The 17,430-nt window shown below is 38.0% G+C and overlaps 1 protein-coding gene and 2 long non-coding RNA genes across 23 annotated transcripts in view; 1 reads left to right on the top strand and 2 right to left on the bottom strand.

The window, feature by feature from the left end:
* The window catches only part of ROBO2 (roundabout guidance receptor 2), an 815,523-nt gene that overhangs the window by 645,655 nt on the left and 152,438 nt on the right, over positions 1-17,430 (top strand). For all 21 annotated transcript variants that reach the window (XM_079974752.1, XM_079974745.1, XM_079974749.1 and 18 more), the window contains exons 3-5: positions 3,455-3,612; positions 4,638-4,758; positions 11,606-11,744. In XM_079974752.1, coding sequence (XP_079830878.1) covers positions 3,455-3,612; positions 4,638-4,758; positions 11,606-11,744 — 418 coding nt within the window. The remainder of the gene's footprint in view (positions 1-3,454; positions 3,613-4,637; positions 4,759-11,605; positions 11,745-17,430) is intronic.
* LOC307215555 lies at positions 7,179-9,151 on the bottom strand. The gene is made up of 2 exons (XR_013838575.1): positions 8,836-9,151; positions 7,179-7,238 (listed from the first exon to the last, which is right to left on the bottom strand). It is a non-coding gene; the product is annotated as an uncharacterized lncRNA (long non-coding RNA).
* On the bottom strand, positions 11,226-15,901 carry LOC307215538. Its single transcript, XR_013838557.1, has 3 exons — positions 15,862-15,901; positions 12,342-12,461; positions 11,226-11,476 (listed from the first exon to the last, which is right to left on the bottom strand). It is a non-coding gene; the product is annotated as an uncharacterized lncRNA (long non-coding RNA).

Below are 17,430 nucleotides of genomic sequence, written 5' to 3'. Positions count from 1 at the left end.
TCTATAAAATTCCTAGAGTTTACAGACGTTAGTTTGACTTGGTCTGGATTTGGGCATAAACTGGCATATTTAGTGAGGAGTTGCTTTGGTAGCAAGCCTTTCCCCCTGTTGCAGCAGGTGCTTTAGCTGCAAGCGTTTCTCTTCACTATACTGTTGCAACATGAAGCTTTCAACCATTAATAAACTTTTACATTTCAAATGAAAACGGGAAATGGTACTTCAGAAGTATATGCATTCTTCATCAAAGAAAGACCTAGAATGCTACAATTAAATTTTTTCTGGAGCATTATTGTATGTGTGCTGTAGAGCATAATATTGTATCTCTTTGAACCATCCAGTGTGAGACTGAAATAAATGGTTGAGGTCCATCATCACTTCCTTGACTGATTCTCTGCCTATTCTCAGATGCTTCCAATCCCAGATGAAAGTGGCCAAACTGCCATTAGTTTAGCTGTGCACTTATTCTCATCTCCTACGGAATGTCAGAATATCTGAAACAGATTATACAGCAGTTCTTTGGGGAGCGTCTGGAACTTTGACATGTCAACTGTATCATATTTAAAGATCTATTTGAGGGGGTTTTTCTCTACATTTTAGCAGATTTCATAGTATGAAAAAATTACCTGGTACTGTATAGAATATAAAATCTAGAAACTTAGTTCACATCTTTCAGGAGAGCCTTGCCTGAACAGTGGAGGAGAACTGAAACAGCCTTTGGTCAAAGGGTCCCACGAAAGGTCCTCCCTCTGGCAGCCCTGCAGTCTCCTATTATTCCGCCCAAGGTTATTCCAACCTACTGATCTCTCATTACCAGAATGGGGAAAAGTACAAATGTGCCTATCTAAAGTGTAGTTTTCCATTCCTAATGAACATCAGGGCCTGCCAAAATATGATGACTGCAAAGGATCGTCTTATACTCTCTAGTCTCTGGGACTAAGCTCCTTGCAAACAGAATGAGTGGTCACTAAAAAGAAATACTATGCAAACAAATCAGGATGAATGTTCAATAATCAGGCTATTTATTACATGCCTTTTCTACATTCTAAAGAACTGCAGTTAATTTCTTGTTACAGGTAGGTAGCCGTGTTGGTCTGCCGTAGTCGAAACAAAATAAAAAAAATCCTTCCAGTAGCACCTTAGAGACCAACTAAGTTTGTTATTGGTATGAAAAGTGTGCTTGCACACGAAAGCTCATACCAATAACAAACTTAGTTGGTCTCTAAGGTGCTACTGGAAGGATTTTTTTTAGTTAATTTCTTGTTTGTTTGAGGATTGCCTTTCCTCTTTTCAGATGGAACACAATGCAGACAGTTCATGGTCCCAGCCCAAAGGGGTTTATAATCTAGATTGGGGGCAGGTGTCAAGGATTACAGTGAGTAGAAAGTGATTGCTTGATCACTGACAGAAGACAGTAGAAAAAGCATATCCTGATGCTAAAATTTAATTATCCTAAAGTGGGCACGCCAGTGATTATGTAAATAATCCAGAGGCCAAGTAGAGTTTAGAGATCAGTGTTTCCAGTATTGTAACATGCTGGGATTGGTGCTTGACTTTCTGTGTAATTTTTAAATTGTACTTTTTGATCCTGAATATTACCAAACTTCCATTTGTGAAATAAACTTTTTTTCCTCATTATTTTCTCACTTTCTGTGTTTGTATACTGATATACACAGAGGAATATTACAGAATGGGAAATTTTGTGGATTGTCATTGTTGAATATGCTGGCCTTCTGATAGTGTATTTCTTACTTCTGTGTTTTGGATATACTTTGCCACATTCTGTGCTCTTCTGTGTTAGGATATCAACATTCTATTTTGTCTCCAAAATTAACTATTCCTCACTCTTTTCTTTCTTTTCTATCAAATGTGAATTCTTGACAGATGCAAATATATAAACTTGCTTTTTTATGGGAAAGATTTGTATAATATGCACCAGTCCAGAGGATGCCTTTCATTTGAAGCTTTAGGCAAGAAAAATGTGGGAAGAGGGTTCTGAAATATGCCCTTCACCCTGCCAGATGTGTTCCTTTAGAGAAAGTGGAGTTCTTGCCAGAATGATTTTTACGCCAATTCTTTTATTTTTATTTTCTGCGTCTAGACATGGTGTACATAAACAGCTCCTTTTTATATTAGAAACTAAATTAACCTTTAATTAGTTTCTCCCTCTCTTAGGATTTACCTGTGTGCCTTGAAAATGCTAAAACGATAAGCAGAAACCCATATCTGTAGCTGAGAGCCAGATTTATATGCAGGCTCACCTCAACCCATTCAGTGGCTAATCCTTGTGCATATAAATTTTATCCTTCCATGTAACACACGAAAATGGGAAATGTGCAGTTCAAAATGTTAAAATGGAGCACATTTTATTAACAGCAAAAGCAGTAAATTAAATCTGCTTATAAGTGAAGAGTGAACATTTTTGCTGAACTGTTCCAGACTGCTCCTTTAGTGAGACACAGGCTTTTCTTGATTTCTCAGAGGGCCCTTGTTTCACTAAAGGTGAAATCTGTATTAAAACAGTAATGAGCCTCTTGCATAGTTGAACTACAAGAGAGGAGATGCCCTAATTTTTAGTAGCTGATTTTGGAGCTCTCTTCAGTTCTGTGTTGTTAAGGGTGGCAATTAACCTAGAGACTGGAACATGCATGGAAGAATAATGATAAAATAATATCATTTCTGAACACTAAAGTCTAATCCCTGTGCTGTGACATAATTTCTATAAGAAGGTAGTTCCCTAAACTAGTTTTCCAACAGTTGAGAGTAACCTGCAAGCATTTTCTCCCTTCTGGTTTTCTCTCACAATCATAGCAGCAAAGATAAAAAGTGAGAATAAAAAAAGCATACCTTTATGTATACCTAGATCTTGGCATCCTTCATAAATTGTTGTTGCTGTTTGTTTGTTTTTATTATTATTATTAAACAGTAGAAGTAAAACTGTGTAGTGTGTCACCTCATCTTTTGCCCAGATGACTTTAAAGTGACTTCTGTGGATATAGGTGCCAGTTGAGAGATAGGCAAACAGGATTTCCAAAAGGTTGCAAGCAAAGTCCAGCATGCTGTTTTCCTTAATGAAAAGAATTCAGTGTCAGAATGGCAATCATACTATTAGGGTTTTTTGTCCTCAGAAGGTCACATTGGCCAGATGTCACTTGGCAGGTGTGGCTGCAGAATTAAAAAAAAAGAAACTGGGTGTGTATGTGTGCATTTATATGAGAGATACTGCTACAAAATACATATGCATAGCCTGTACTCACATGCTGAGAATCGGCCACCTATGGAGTCATATTTATTTCTGGTGTATTGGCTGATTGGGATGGATTTTTTATAATGCATGTTAAATAGCCACCAAAGAAATTTTGACCAAGAAATTTTTTTTCTTTGCCAGTGTGCTGTTATAATAAATCTTCTTTCTTTTTTCTTCCTCTCTTTTATTTATATATTATTTTTGTATCAGTGCTACGAGATGATTTCCGACAAAACCCCACAGATGTTGTTGTGGCAGCAGGTGAACCAGCTATTTTAGAGTGCCAGCCTCCTCGAGGACATCCTGAGCCCACTATCTACTGGAAAAAAGACAAAATCCGAATAGATGACAGAGAAGAGAGAATCAGTGTAAGTCTGTCCTACTGAAATGGAAACCTAAAAAATACTGATCAATTTGCTAAAAAGTGAATCTCACTGTAGGTTTTCTGGTAAATTAGAGCATTTAATTAAGCACTGTGGCTAAATGACTGAGTGTGGGAGAATCGCAGTATGGACAGAGATGCTCTTTTTTTTTCATTAACATCCATGGTGGGCCTCTTCTCCTAAGCATTTTTCAGGTGGAAGGGTGATCAGAAAGTTCCTTTTCCCATCAATTGTCCAGTGAAAGTGCACTTGTGAAATCCCTTTGTGACCAAAAGCACCAAATATTTCAAAGACATTTGAAAGAACAGAGGTCACCAAAGTGTCCTGCTATGCCCCTTCACAAATTTTAAATATCGTATTTTTTTGCTCTATAAGATGCACTTTTTCCCTCCTAAAAACTAAGGGGAAGTGTGTGTGTGCATCTTATGGAGCAAATGCAGGCTGCGCAGCTATCCCAGAAGCCAGAACAGCGAGAGGGAGCGCTGCACAGAAATCCCTCTCTCTGTTCTAGCTTCTGGCTTAGCTGTGCTCTGTCCCTTCCCCCACCTCCTGGAAAAGCCCGCAAGAGCTGCACTCCCTTTAAAGAGCCATGTGGATCGTGTGTGCGGCTCTTGGGGGCTTCTCCCTGAGGAGGGAGAAGGGCAACGGGCTGCCCTTCTCCCTCCTTGGGGAAAAGCCTGCAAGCGCCGCACACACGATCCACGCAGCTCGTGAAAGGGATCGCTGAGCAGAGCCTGGGATGCATACAGGCTCTGCTCAGTGCTCCCTTTAAAGAATATTTTTTTCTTGGATTCCCCCTCTAAAAACTAGCTGCGTGTTATGGTCAGACGGTGCTTCTTATGGAGCAAAAATTACGGTAATCTTACATGAAGAATAGTGCTTTAGAAATAGTAATTACATTTGCTAATATTTATAAATATTGCTACTGGTGTTTTTCTTTTCATCTTTAGTTATATGAAACCGCTTACAGTGTGCTAAAACTTAGACTTTTTTCATTTTTTCCCTGATAGATAAGAGGTGGAAAGCTTATGATATCGAACACAAGAAAGAGTGATGCTGGAATGTATACATGTGTTGGCACCAATATGGTGGGAGAACGGGATAGTGACCCAGCAGAGCTCACTGTCTTTGGTAAGGGAACTTCTGAGATATTTGCTTCCTTCTGTTATTGAGCTGCAGACACAAAATATATATAACAAAGTTAGCTTTCTACTGTCACATCTACAATAATGGAGAATTGCCCACATTAGTTTATGGCTTTCCCACACTGAATAATTGTTTTCTGATAAGTAAAATCATAATGCTGCATTAGCGTTTCCATTACAGGTACTGGATTAAGGTTAGGACTTACTCAGATCCACATAGTTAAATTAGATAAAACCTTTTATCTTCCTTTGCACTGATGGAAATATAGTGAAATATTTCCTTGGAAACAATATGGATTGCTGTCTGAAAGTACAGAAAATCCCAATGAATTTTGCTAAAGGAATTTAGTGCTAGGAATGAAAATTGTTTGTAAATGTAAATTGTCTATCCAAAAGAACATTTTAGTGATCATCATAGTATATATTCCTCTACACATGGGAGTTTAATCAATGTCTTTATTTTTCACCACTTCTTTAAAGTAAAAGTACACATTTTGATCCCACAAAATATTTATTTTGGCAGATCTCAGTTTCTTTCATTCTTCAAGCTGGCCAGAATTGTATTCAACTAACTTTTTCTCAGAGTAGAACCATTCAGATTAATGGACCTAAATTAGTCATGGCAATGAATTTCCATGGATCTACTCTGATCAGCTTGCTGCCTTGTGGGACATCTTTGGGAGAGGAAAAGGCTAAGAAGTAAACGCTACTCAAATTCAGAGTGGAGTGGACAATTCTTCTGGCAACTTCTGCATCCAAGCTGGTGCCAAATGTATTGCTCTGTTTTTCTTTGGACCACATCAGTGAGTCTTGTCATCTGAGCTGTCTAGGGCCACCATGCACACTGCCCAGGCTTGTGCCTTGGAGAGGTCACTTTGGTGCTGCTAACACAGCAAAACCAACGCAGGAGGCGGTCTCTGCAGCCACAGCAGGCACTGTGATTCTCCAGTGGTTTGACTTCACCCTTGGAGGTACACTGCATCGTCTCTCATGACAGACGGATGCCAAGAACTCTGAGCAAAAGTTAGTTGACTACAACCCAAAGACTTTCTCTTTACTAGTAATTTATCAGACATTATTGTCTATTTAATATGCATTTCACCCAGTGGGGTTCACTAGGAGTAAGTCCCATTAAACTTATTAGGACTTCTGAGGATTGTACTGGGCTATAGCGTTGGGTCTGTATTATAGGAAACTCACATTTAAATTCTGCGTTGACTCCATGGTAGCCACTATAATAGCATTAGAGCAAATAAATAACTTTAGATAAACTTTTTCAGGACTGAAATTGTCTGTCCCCGATATACACTGTTTCCCTTGAATGCTTCTTTGGATCTCCATTGTACCAGTACAAAATCTGCAGAACTATACTCTTTGGTTATCTGAAGGTAGATGAAATAGGAATGCTTTGCAACCTCAGGAGTGCATAAACATTCACGTCTGTCAGGCACTGGATGTAGAAAGTGGTTCATACAAGAGAATGGCAAACAAATATTATTTAAGTGTCTGTGAATAATTTGGTTAACTTTCCTTCTTCCGGACCATGTAGGCAGGAAGAAGAAACAGTATCAAAAGGAAATGTAATGAAAATATGTACTGTAAGCCCACAACTTATGCACATTTAACTTGTGTGCATTCATCTTTACGCACTTGGCAAAAGTTTTTAAAGTGGGGCAGGCATCTGGGGGAAAAGACTTTGGCAAGCTTGGCAATCCCACCTGCCATAGCTATGGGCCAACATCATTATTATTAGCCAGGCAAGCATGTTTTGCATTTTTCTGAAATGACCCCTTGATGTTGGGCCAACATCAATTTTCAGTATGATTCACACATTACATTTTTATATTGGCTTTACCAAGTGACTTTTGCAACATGATAAAATTATAGAACATGGGGAGGAGGCATCCTAATTTCCAGTTAAAATGCATTTTACTTGATTTATAAGTCCCAATAAGCATGGACCTAACACCATGCTGTTTGTTTGAATTACCACACATTAAAAAAACAAAACCCCAAACCTACCATTATCATGGCAAGTCGTGTTTGCCTGTGTTTTGTTTGTATCTGAGATGACATTGCTTTCCATGAGCAACTCACTCTAATAAGGATATGGTAAAATTTCACCATGTTGGCTGATGAGTTTTCTGACTACTTGAGATAGTTTTATTAATGTGCTTAAGCAGTAGGACCTGCCATGAAGATGCTGAAGTTAACCTGCCATGGAAGTGCTAAAGTTAACACTAGTAATTGTTATTTTGGCTGCAGGAAGTCTGCCTTAAGCAACTCAAGGCACTTAAACATTCCACCTTAGGTGTTTAATATTGATTTAAATGCCTTTTTCTAGAAACCCAGAACTGTAAATGTTGGTCATGTACTTAAAATAAAACCCAGAACAGGAAATTAAGGTTGGTTTGTGTGGGAAACTGAAAGCATTTAATAACATTTCTGGCAAGTCCACAGAAAGTGCTGAAAGAGATAGACAGAAGTTAATTAGTCATTTGCTGATTAATCTTTCTTCTTCCTTTAAAACATGTGAAAAATGCTTTTGCTTTGTCCATATCCTGTTTTAAATGTTTCTACATATTGGTTTTCAAACATTTCCAGGATTCAATCCCTTATTATTTTGGTCTTAAAATGCTCTCTACCTAAAGTCAGTTTTGGTGTGTCACTCATAACTGATCTCTAGGTCCCCATGCTGTGAATTTAGCTTCAGGCATTGCTTCTGGTGAAACTGAGTAACAGTAAGTAGGCTGGTTAACAGGGGTCCTGTGGGAACAGTAGGGAGGTCAGGACTAGAATTGTACATAAAGCATTTTTCTCAAATAGCGTTGGACTAAAACTTTAAATACACTCAACAAAATAAAAAGAGAGAAATGGGGCTATGAGTACCCATACTTAAGGAAAATGTGATTTTCAGAATCTTCTACCAAGATGTGATCTTGATTGGATAATGTCCAATGCAAATTTTCTGTATGTTAACAAGCAGCATTGTCAGGGCGTATTTTTAGTGTGTAAGTGTGGAAATTCTACACACCCCTCTGCTCTAGTAACCCACTACATATATGGGAAACCCAAACTGAAATTAAATATATATGTTAGAAATGCATCTAAATATCTAATATGTATCTGTCCTAAATACATGTTTTTATTCACAAAAGCAACATGATACACAATGCATCATTTATGTTGTTAGGATCCCTATTCTTTAAGTTATGTGGATGTACATTGTTAAGGACACAGAAATCCAGTATCAGTTCAATTGTTGGTTTCTCTGAGGTAATGGAGAAAGTTTCTTAGACTTGTAGTTGGCTGAATTTTTTCTATAGAAAGTAACATCCAAAGATGCTCTAAGTTGTCTATATACTGCTTCATTATAGGTAGTGGATTGTAGCCAATAGTGGCTTTGCACTGCTTGTGCAAGGTGTGGTTGATCCTTTCCACCAGCTGCAGCCTTCTGTATCCTGTCCTACTCTATCCAGGGGGCATGGGGGTGGGGTAGGGGCTCTATGGATAGCTGTTTGAACCAAAGGTGAGACTGTGCCAGAAGCCTTGTAAATGCCATCAAGATAACTCTGAAATAAATTGGTGGTAGTTGTAAATATGAGATCACCTATGTTTATGCACTTGCTATGTTTATGCTAATTGGCTGGCTTTGGCGTTAGGCTCATCTGTGGGCTTGGAGTGCTGGGCTCTGGGCCCAGAGAAGGAAGCTGTCTGTAAGACTTGGATATTTGCCACCTATGCCCTCATCAGCCAGGTGGAGTAACGGGAGGTTCTGGCCAAAGTGACATATGATGCTTTGTGTATAAAGAATGTATAAATGTTTGCTTGGGTGCAAACAAGTCTTGAACACCTCTCCTTGCTTCGTTTTGGTCCATCCTGAATCTGTAACGGGAGTGGGGCATTGAAGGCTGTGTTGTAAGTTTACTCTTCCTTATAATAAAGCACTAGAATCGATCACTCTGGTGTTTTTGACATCCTTCACCAATCCATTTGCAAACCATTCTTTTTGCCCTGCAGTTCAGAACAGCTGTAATTGGTGAAAATCATGTGCAAACCTTACCTGAGTGGAAGTGCTTTCCATGAGCACAAAGCTACCATTGGATAAACTCCTATATATTAGAGCAAAAAACGTGAAAAAAGATAGCTTTGAGTCTGTGTATGCTAGAATAAAACAGCCCTCAATCCACCAGTTTCTTAGAGCTTGTTCATTAAATTTAGACAGAGTGGCGATTTGCAAGGTTTCCCCCCCTTGAGGTGTATGGTGGGAAAGTATCTGAAACCATCATATGTTCTGTCAAAGGACTGCAAGGCATGTATACAAATAAATAAGTAAGTAGAAAGGCTAAACTATGGGTCACCAGCTTCCAAAGGTGGCCAAGGATTTTTCCACTGATCAAGATAGGATCAATTTCTGGAAGCCTTACAATCTTGCATTAAGTAATATATCTACATTCTATCATACAGTACTTTTAAAAAAGGAATTTTCTCTGGGGCAGGATTAACTCAATAAGTCACTATTTAAACTTTCATAAAAATTAAAAAAAAAGTAAAGAACATTAGCGCTTTCATTTAACAGCAACTGGCACTAGTAATTTAGTACTTTTTTACTTTTATATTCTTTCCACTGTTTACAGGCAACATACACACTTCCCTATTCTTAGCAGCCTCAAATAATTTAAATAAATAATTAAATTGAAATTATTTGAAATAGGTATTTATTAAAATAAATAAACATCATGGCAAGCCATAGGCGTTGATAGTAACTACATCTCTTTTCATTGGTAGCCAAATTGCACAGGACCACATGTCAAATTTTGTGTATTTTTGTTCTGATACATTCTTGTTGGAGAGAAATGGTATATCCTAATTTTAAAATCAGATATTCGCTGGTTTATTTGAGGAGTATTACTGCTCTTTTAATTTCAAACCAGATTTCTCTGACACAATGGTGGTAGAAATAGTAGCAGCTGAAGTAGCAGCTGCTCAATTTTTTTGTAGTAACCTGCTTTATTTTCAGTACTTCCTTTTTGCATTTCTTTTAGCATTTGGTATCATGCATACACACCTCACCTGAGTCTAAGGCAGAAAGATACTCAAGTGAGCAGCTAATATCACATCACATTTTTATCACATTTAACAGTCAAACTTGTTTTTATTTTAATAGAGCTCTGTGATCTCCACTGGCATTCTCATAGCTCCATTGTTTCCAATGGGCCTTCAGATAAGGTCCCGTTGTTTTCAGTGGGAATTCTTATCATTCGTTTTAGTATGTCTCCTGGCTGTGCAGTGATATAAACTATACATTTTGGAGAGAGAAAATGTAAATACGGCTGCTGGAGGTGGGGGGTAGAAATTGAGTGTTCTAAGATGTCTCAGATGGGCAGAGGAGCAAAGGGATTTGTTTCCTCATATTGAAGAAGGAATCTGAGTGAACTTAAGAAGGCACTTTACCAGTGGGGAACTTTTGAGTTCATTGGTGGCAGCTTCATGAGGGCTAGTAAGGAATTTCCCCACTACTTTATATTTTTGAAAATGTCCTGCTCTTGTATGTCCTGTCAAGTGCTGTACCATAACTTAAGCCTCTGTGAATTTATTAATGTGATAGGTAGCAAACATTTATAACGACAAGCAAAGTTTATTCGAAGTTATAAAGGTCATAACAGCCATAGTCCAAACAGCAGACACGACATATAACTGTGACCTATTTTATTACCCTCTTCAAAAGCTTTTAATATTCACACAGAAACAAAGTCTGAGAGTGTTCATTATTTACTCAGCTAAAGCTTATAAAATGGCTACGTTATACATGTTATCTATAGCTATGATTTTAATTTATCTGTTGAATGCTGTTGACAGAACAGCAATTATAATTATGCCACCAAAATTTATAGGCAGATTTTTTAAAACAGCAAGTCATATTTCCAAAAATCTGCTATGAAATTAACTTAACTGAGTGATGTAAGACAATACTTTATTTAGCATACACAAGAAACCAGTATTCTTTTGTCTCCTGAGAGATTAACATTGCAAGCAAGTTATGCAGGTGATTCAAATCCAGTTAATCTTGCATAAAGAATGTTAATTGCTTTGGTAGTGGCATTCATTGTGATCATTCTATAGTAGTATAATTAGCTATTGGACAAACTCACAATACTCTCTGAGAACACAACTTGGGAAATTACTATTTTTTTCCTGGAAGTCATACAGAAAATAGTAGAGATGGTGCAAAATTAAAATAATGAATACTTCTGTTTGCATGTCCTTGGTATCTAGTATGCACTTCTGTGATTGTTTTCTTGCAAGCTCTTTATGGTTAAAACATGCAACATATTGTGCTTTGCCTTAAAGAAACATGTATTCAATTTACCCATGGTCACTGGAAAAGTTAGAGTTGACTCACATGGCTAGCTGAGGTGGTAACAATCAAGAGATGAAGTTTCTGCAATCACATCTCGTCTCCATATATAATATAAATGAACACATTTATCATGCAGTAACTGCAACTGTTTTTGATTGCTTGGGTTTGTGAAATGGCCATAGCAAATACCTAGCTTTTTCCATTTATCCTGTACAAGATTCCCATGTGCTCAGTAGAGTCCCGTTTCTGCCTTCCTGTCAGAGCACAAATAACTTGTTTGCAGAGAGGCAGGAGTTCAGTTTGGAGACATGAAAGGCACACCTGTCATTCCACTTTATGGTTTCTAGTGGGAGAAGGAGAAACAAGGCTCAGTTGAGCATACAGGCACTATGTTTGCTGAGGACTGGATTGTTCCCAAAGATTTGAAATTGAATAAAGCCAACTTGTTTAATTTGGAACTCTTGTTTTCAAGAACGACCCACATTTCTCAGGAGACCAATCAACCAAGTGGTTTTGGAGGAAGAAGTTGTAGAATTCAGATGCCAGGTACAAGGGGATCCTCAGCCAACAGTGCGTTGGAAGAAAGATGACAATGACTTGCCAAGAGGAAGGTATGAAAAACACTAATTGCTATTCTCCTTTCTGGTGATTCTGATTGCTGTACTTGATCACATTTATCAGAAAAATGTTTTGGACTTTAGTTGAGTGCTGGATTTTTATTGCCTGTTGAACATGTGCTTCCACAGTACAATGTTTTTGCCTTTAGGCTGACAAATATGAATGAGCACAGAGCTCTCACCATTGAATCCAGTGATGAGGAACCTCTAGCCTGTGGATCAGTCTTGGCCTGGCAGATGCTGTTGTTAAGTGACAGAGTGTGAGAGGCAGGAAGTTTGCAAAAGTCATTGTGTTTGGCTAATTAATCAAACATGGAGAAATATAGGTAAAATATGTGTTCAGCTATGTCCGTGAGAAACATTGGAGAAACACCACACAACCACTCCCAACTTTAATCATAATGCTCAGGACTTCTCTGAGTGTTATCTTGTGAATGTAGCCCTAGGTTACATCTGGTAGTTAAAATTTCACATGCCTAAACATCTGAGCTAATTTTATACGCTCAGACGTACAGTACTTCCTTGTGGGTGGATCCCATCCCTCTTTGATTATATCTGTAAAGAGGTCAGGAAAGGAGCCATGTCATTTACCTGTCCCACATTGTGGTTCTTTACTTTCATTACTGGAACAACAAGAATACAGCAATGAGCAAGAAGCATTCATGCCACCCTGGGGATGCATGAATCAGATGAATTAACCACCAGTGTTGCCTACAACAACATCAGACATATTCAATATTAAGTCAAAGCAAATGCAAATCCTGAAGAGAAACTATTGGAAACAGATTAGAGCAAAATATTGTTCGTAACATACAGATATTTATTGTTTCATTTGCATTTTTTTCTTTACATTTATAGATCATGAATGAATATCAACAAATTCATAATCTGTTTTGAAAACATAGTGGCATTTTAAAAACAGTACCATGCAGAATTTATGCTCTGGCTGGTTACAAGGTTTATTATAGGAGTAGCCCATTTGAATCGGTGACCCAACACAGCATGCATTTTATCAAGGATAAAAATACCTGGTGCAGCCAAACCTTGGTTTTCGAACGTCTCGGCTGCTGAACATTTTGGAAGCCGAACACCAAAAACCCAGAAGTGAATGCTTCTGTTTTTGAACGCACCTTGGAAGTCGAATGGCTTCCGAGGCACGTTTTTGATCCCCCCCCCCCAATTGACTTTGCAGTCAGCTCATTGATTCTCGGTTTCTGAACATTTCGGAAGTCAAATGGATGTCCGGAACAGATTACATTCGAAAACCGAGGTTCCACTGTATATATTGTTCTAAAAAATCTGCATAAGTTTAAACCCACAATACCTCACAAAGACAAGGAAAACGTTTAATCAGGTATGACTCATGTCAAACTACTGTAGGTAAACAAGAAATTGTTAGATCACCAGCTTGATACCCATGACTGAAATAATAGGTTTTACAATTGAATGTTGCTTTAGATCAGGCATAGGCAAACTCGGCCCTCCTGATGTTTTGGGACTACAACTCCCATCATCCCTAGCTAACAGGACCAGTGGTCAGGGATGATGGGAGTTGTAGTCCCAAAACATCTGGAGGGCCGAGTTTGCCTATGCCTGTTTTAGAGTGTAAATTGTAAAATACAGGCCAGATTCTGGCCGCCAGAATATTCCAAAGGTGGTTAATCAAAGTGGTTAGATATAATTCCTAAAGTGTTTGGACAATGTAAACTGACTAGTAGGAATGGTGTGCCTCTTCAAGTAGCTTATTAATGTGACTAGTTTTCTTTTTGATGTGTGTTTCATGCAAATAGGACTGACACATTTATATTGAAGGGCAGTGAGGTCCCTAAATGATGGAGAGCATCCATAACGACTTCTAACTAAATATGGCCAAAATCAAGTCCTAAATTTTCTGCTTTATTTAGGCTTAGATATGGAGCCATTGTTACTCTCTGATATGCTGTGGTATGGGTGATGACATTTCTTTGGCTTAACGTTTAATAAAATTTGATTAGGGCTTGTGCAGCGTTTCATGTTTTCAAATTTCTAGCAAAGCCTGAGAGACCAGCTGCATAGCCTGTAATTATGTAGCAAGTGATACAAGATTTTCCTCCCCCCTTAAGAAAGTGGAAAGATTTTCAATTACAAGTTAAAATTTATGACATGCTGTAATAAGTGTTTAAACCTTTACATGGAAGAAGATAGCAGTGCCAACTCTTGTGAGACTGAGGCTACTGCACTGAATGCACACATTTGTTAGTTTCTTTAAAAATATCGCATGGTTCTGTTTTGTATTACTACTGTGAGTAGCTTGCTCAAGTTCAGTAAATACCCCTTTAATGAAATTACAATCTGTACTTGTGAGTTGCATGTACGGACATTTTCTGATTAGATGAGTATTGGTCTAAGGCAGAGCCTTCCAAATTTTTATGTTGGTGGCACAGTTTTTAAACATGCCTTTTGCGACACAGAAATTCAGTTTTACTATGGAGGTTAAACTAACTCCTTTCCAAGCATTTGCACAACAGACCTACACACTGCAGCTGACACACTAATGTGTCGTGACACAGTTTGGAAAGCTCTGGTCTAAGGAATTGAAAGTGGCAAGCAACAATACCACACAGGAAGAAAGAAGCGTGATTGTAGCTTACCATACTGAACAACCACTGTAGAAATACTAAATAGCAGAATTATGCTTTGCGTGCTTAAGTACAAGAACAAACTTTCTAGGTGATATCCAACATTAGTCATTGAACAGACCCATTGCAATCAATATACTTATCTATTGATCTAAGTGGGTCTGTTCTGAGCATGACTTGGCTGGGTATTTCCTTCTGATTCCCTCTTCCACCTCCCAAGTTTGAAATTGGTTTAACTTTGAAAATAGGTCATAATGACTTAACAAAACAAACAAAGAACAAAGTGAATAAGGTGAATTGTCTGCAATTATAAATTATAAAGTCAATTAAATGTTCCTAACTATACTATACAATAAATCATAAATAATCATGTTTCTGTAATTTGAACGGAGGCAAATCATCTCAACTGTTATCCTATTTTGGGGTAACATCTTGACCCAGCACCAAAATTTGCATGTTTATACTGCTTTTGGCTTCACTGCAGCTACAGAAACTGAAGAGTATCAGCAATAACCAAGGCATTATTTTCACACACACACACACACACCCCAGTCAACAAAGTTTTGAATTCATGATGTAGATGGAGCCAAAGGAAATCTGAAGCCAACTTCAGGCTGTTCTAGCAGTCTGTAGTTGTGGTGAAGAGACCCTCCTATTTCCTTTACAAGGATGGATGAAATGGAAATTTGGGTTATGTTCACCTTTTAGAAATTCTCTTCTTCACAGTGTGGTGGAGTCTCCTTCTTTGGAGGTCTTTAAGCAGAGGCTTGACAACCATATGTCAGGAGTGCTCTGATGGTGTTTCCTGCTTGGCAGGGGGTTGGACTCGATGGCCCTTGTGGTCTCTTCCAACTCTATGATTCTATGATTCATGGTGATAGCATGGGAAAACTGAAGTGAGTTCTCGACTGGCATAATAGTGTAGCAATTATATTTATATTATTTTATTTTTTATTTTATTTATATACCTCCCTTCATGTGTAGCTCTCAGAGTAGTTCACAACATTAAAAATACAAAATAAAAGCATGGAATACACAAGAAAAGAACAAAAGAAACCCGCTAACTAATAACTACTGCTTCACCACATCTCAGTCTAAAATGGTGATGTCAAATTGCCCTTGGATTCAAAGAGTTTCAGCAGAAGCTACAGTTTTATCCTTTAAGAGAGGGATCTCAGATACCATCATTTATCACCTAGTCACCTCAAGGACCAATTATAGCAATAACTATGTGTGCCAGCCTTTTATTGTTTGGACACTTCAGCTACTCTAGAATTCAGTGACTGCCACTGTTAGCTGGAGTTAGTAGCAGAGAGTACATTACTTTGCTATTAAAGGACTGCCATTGGTTGCCTGTCAATTTCCAGGCACTTCAGGGATTTCTCCTAAATTTCAGAAATCATTGTGTTGTCAGCTCAGTCAATAGCTATTGGGGCAGTGGGAGAATAATTACTCTGGCTATTGTAGTTTTCATTAAAATGTGTTTTAGCTACCTGAAAACTTGCTATCCAAGACAGAGACTGGCAATATTTCTCTAAAGGCAGAAATGATTATGACATCACCAAACAGCGAAGTTATGACATCACTAAAAAGCACCCACAGCAACTGTTGAGCTCTTTTTCTGGTTTTCTTGACAGCTCTGCAAACATCTCTCACCTTAAGGTGAGCAAGTTGAAGTCCTTAAACAGGAGGCAGATGGAGGTTCTGTTCCTCCACAATCTTCCAAATGTAGCCTTATGAGGCTTTGCCCTCGGATGGGAAAAATATTGCGCCCGGGAAAGGGAGGTGGGAGTCAACAGACACTCAAGGAATAGTTTCATTTTTTTTTTTTTTATAATAATTTTTATTAATTTTCCACACAGATAATAAACAGCAATATAACACAATATAACTTCATACTCATCGGTTCATAACCTTTTTTCTTTGACTTCCCCATACCTCCCCATCCCTGCATCCTTGTTTAATAATTCTTTAGCAACCCTTAAGTCCATTGTCTTAATTCCTTTTCGTAAATATTTCTTAAGTTTTTTTTTTGTTTACTGCTGCAATTCTTTACTTCTTACCCCCTGACATCTTAACATTCCTCAATTTTACAATTATTTTTAAGATATATTTTGAAATTCTTCCAGTCCTCTTCCACTGTCTCTTTCCCCTGGTCCCGGATTCTGCCCGTCATCTCGGCCAGTCCCATAAAATCAATCACCTTTGTTTGCCATTCTTCCAGAGTAGGTAATTCTTGCGTCTTCCAATACTTTGCCAGTAGAATTCTTGCTGCTGTAGTGGCATACATAAAGAAAGTCCTATCCTTTCTTAACACCACTTGGCCCACCATACCCAAAAGGAAAGCCTCTGGTTTCTTAGGAAAAGTCCACTTAAGGACCTTCTTAATTTCATTATAGATCATTTCCCAGAAAGCTTTAACCTTTGGGCAGGTCCACCAAAGGTGGTAGAAAGTGCCTTCAGTCTCATTACATTTCCAACACTTATTATTAGGCAAATGATAAATCTTTGCTAGCTTGACTGGGGTCATGTACCACCGGTAGATCATTTTCATAATATTTTCTTTTAGAGCATTACATGCAGTAAATTTAATACCGGTGGTCCATAATTGTTCCCAGTCAGCAAACATGATATCATGACCTATATCTTGTGCCCATTTGATCATAACTGATTTCACCGTTTCATCCTGTGTATTCCATTTTAACAGCAAGTTATACATTCTTGATAAATTCTTAGTATTGGGTTCCAACAATTCTGTTTCTAATTTTGACTTCTCTTTCTGAAATCCTATTTTCCTGTCCTGTTTAAACGTCTCATTTATCTGATAGTAATGCAACCAATCTCGAACCTTAGGTTTTAGTTTCTCATAACTCTGAAGTTTCACCCTTTCACCATCGTATTCTATGATCTCATGATATTTTGGCCATTTAGAATCCATATTAAGCTTTTTTACTTCCCTAGCTTCCATTGGTGACACCCACCTAGGGGTTTTACTTTCCAACAAATCTTTGTATCTAATCCAAACGTTGTACAATGCTTTCCTTACAATATGGTTTTTAAAA

This window comes from Podarcis cretensis (genome assembly GCF_951804945.1).
Source record: "Podarcis cretensis genome assembly, chromosome: 4".
Taxonomy (NCBI): domain Eukaryota; kingdom Metazoa; phylum Chordata; class Lepidosauria; order Squamata; family Lacertidae; genus Podarcis; species Podarcis cretensis.
The sequence above is the reverse complement of the archived record's forward strand: the minus strand, read 5'-3'. Positions and strand labels throughout refer to the sequence as shown.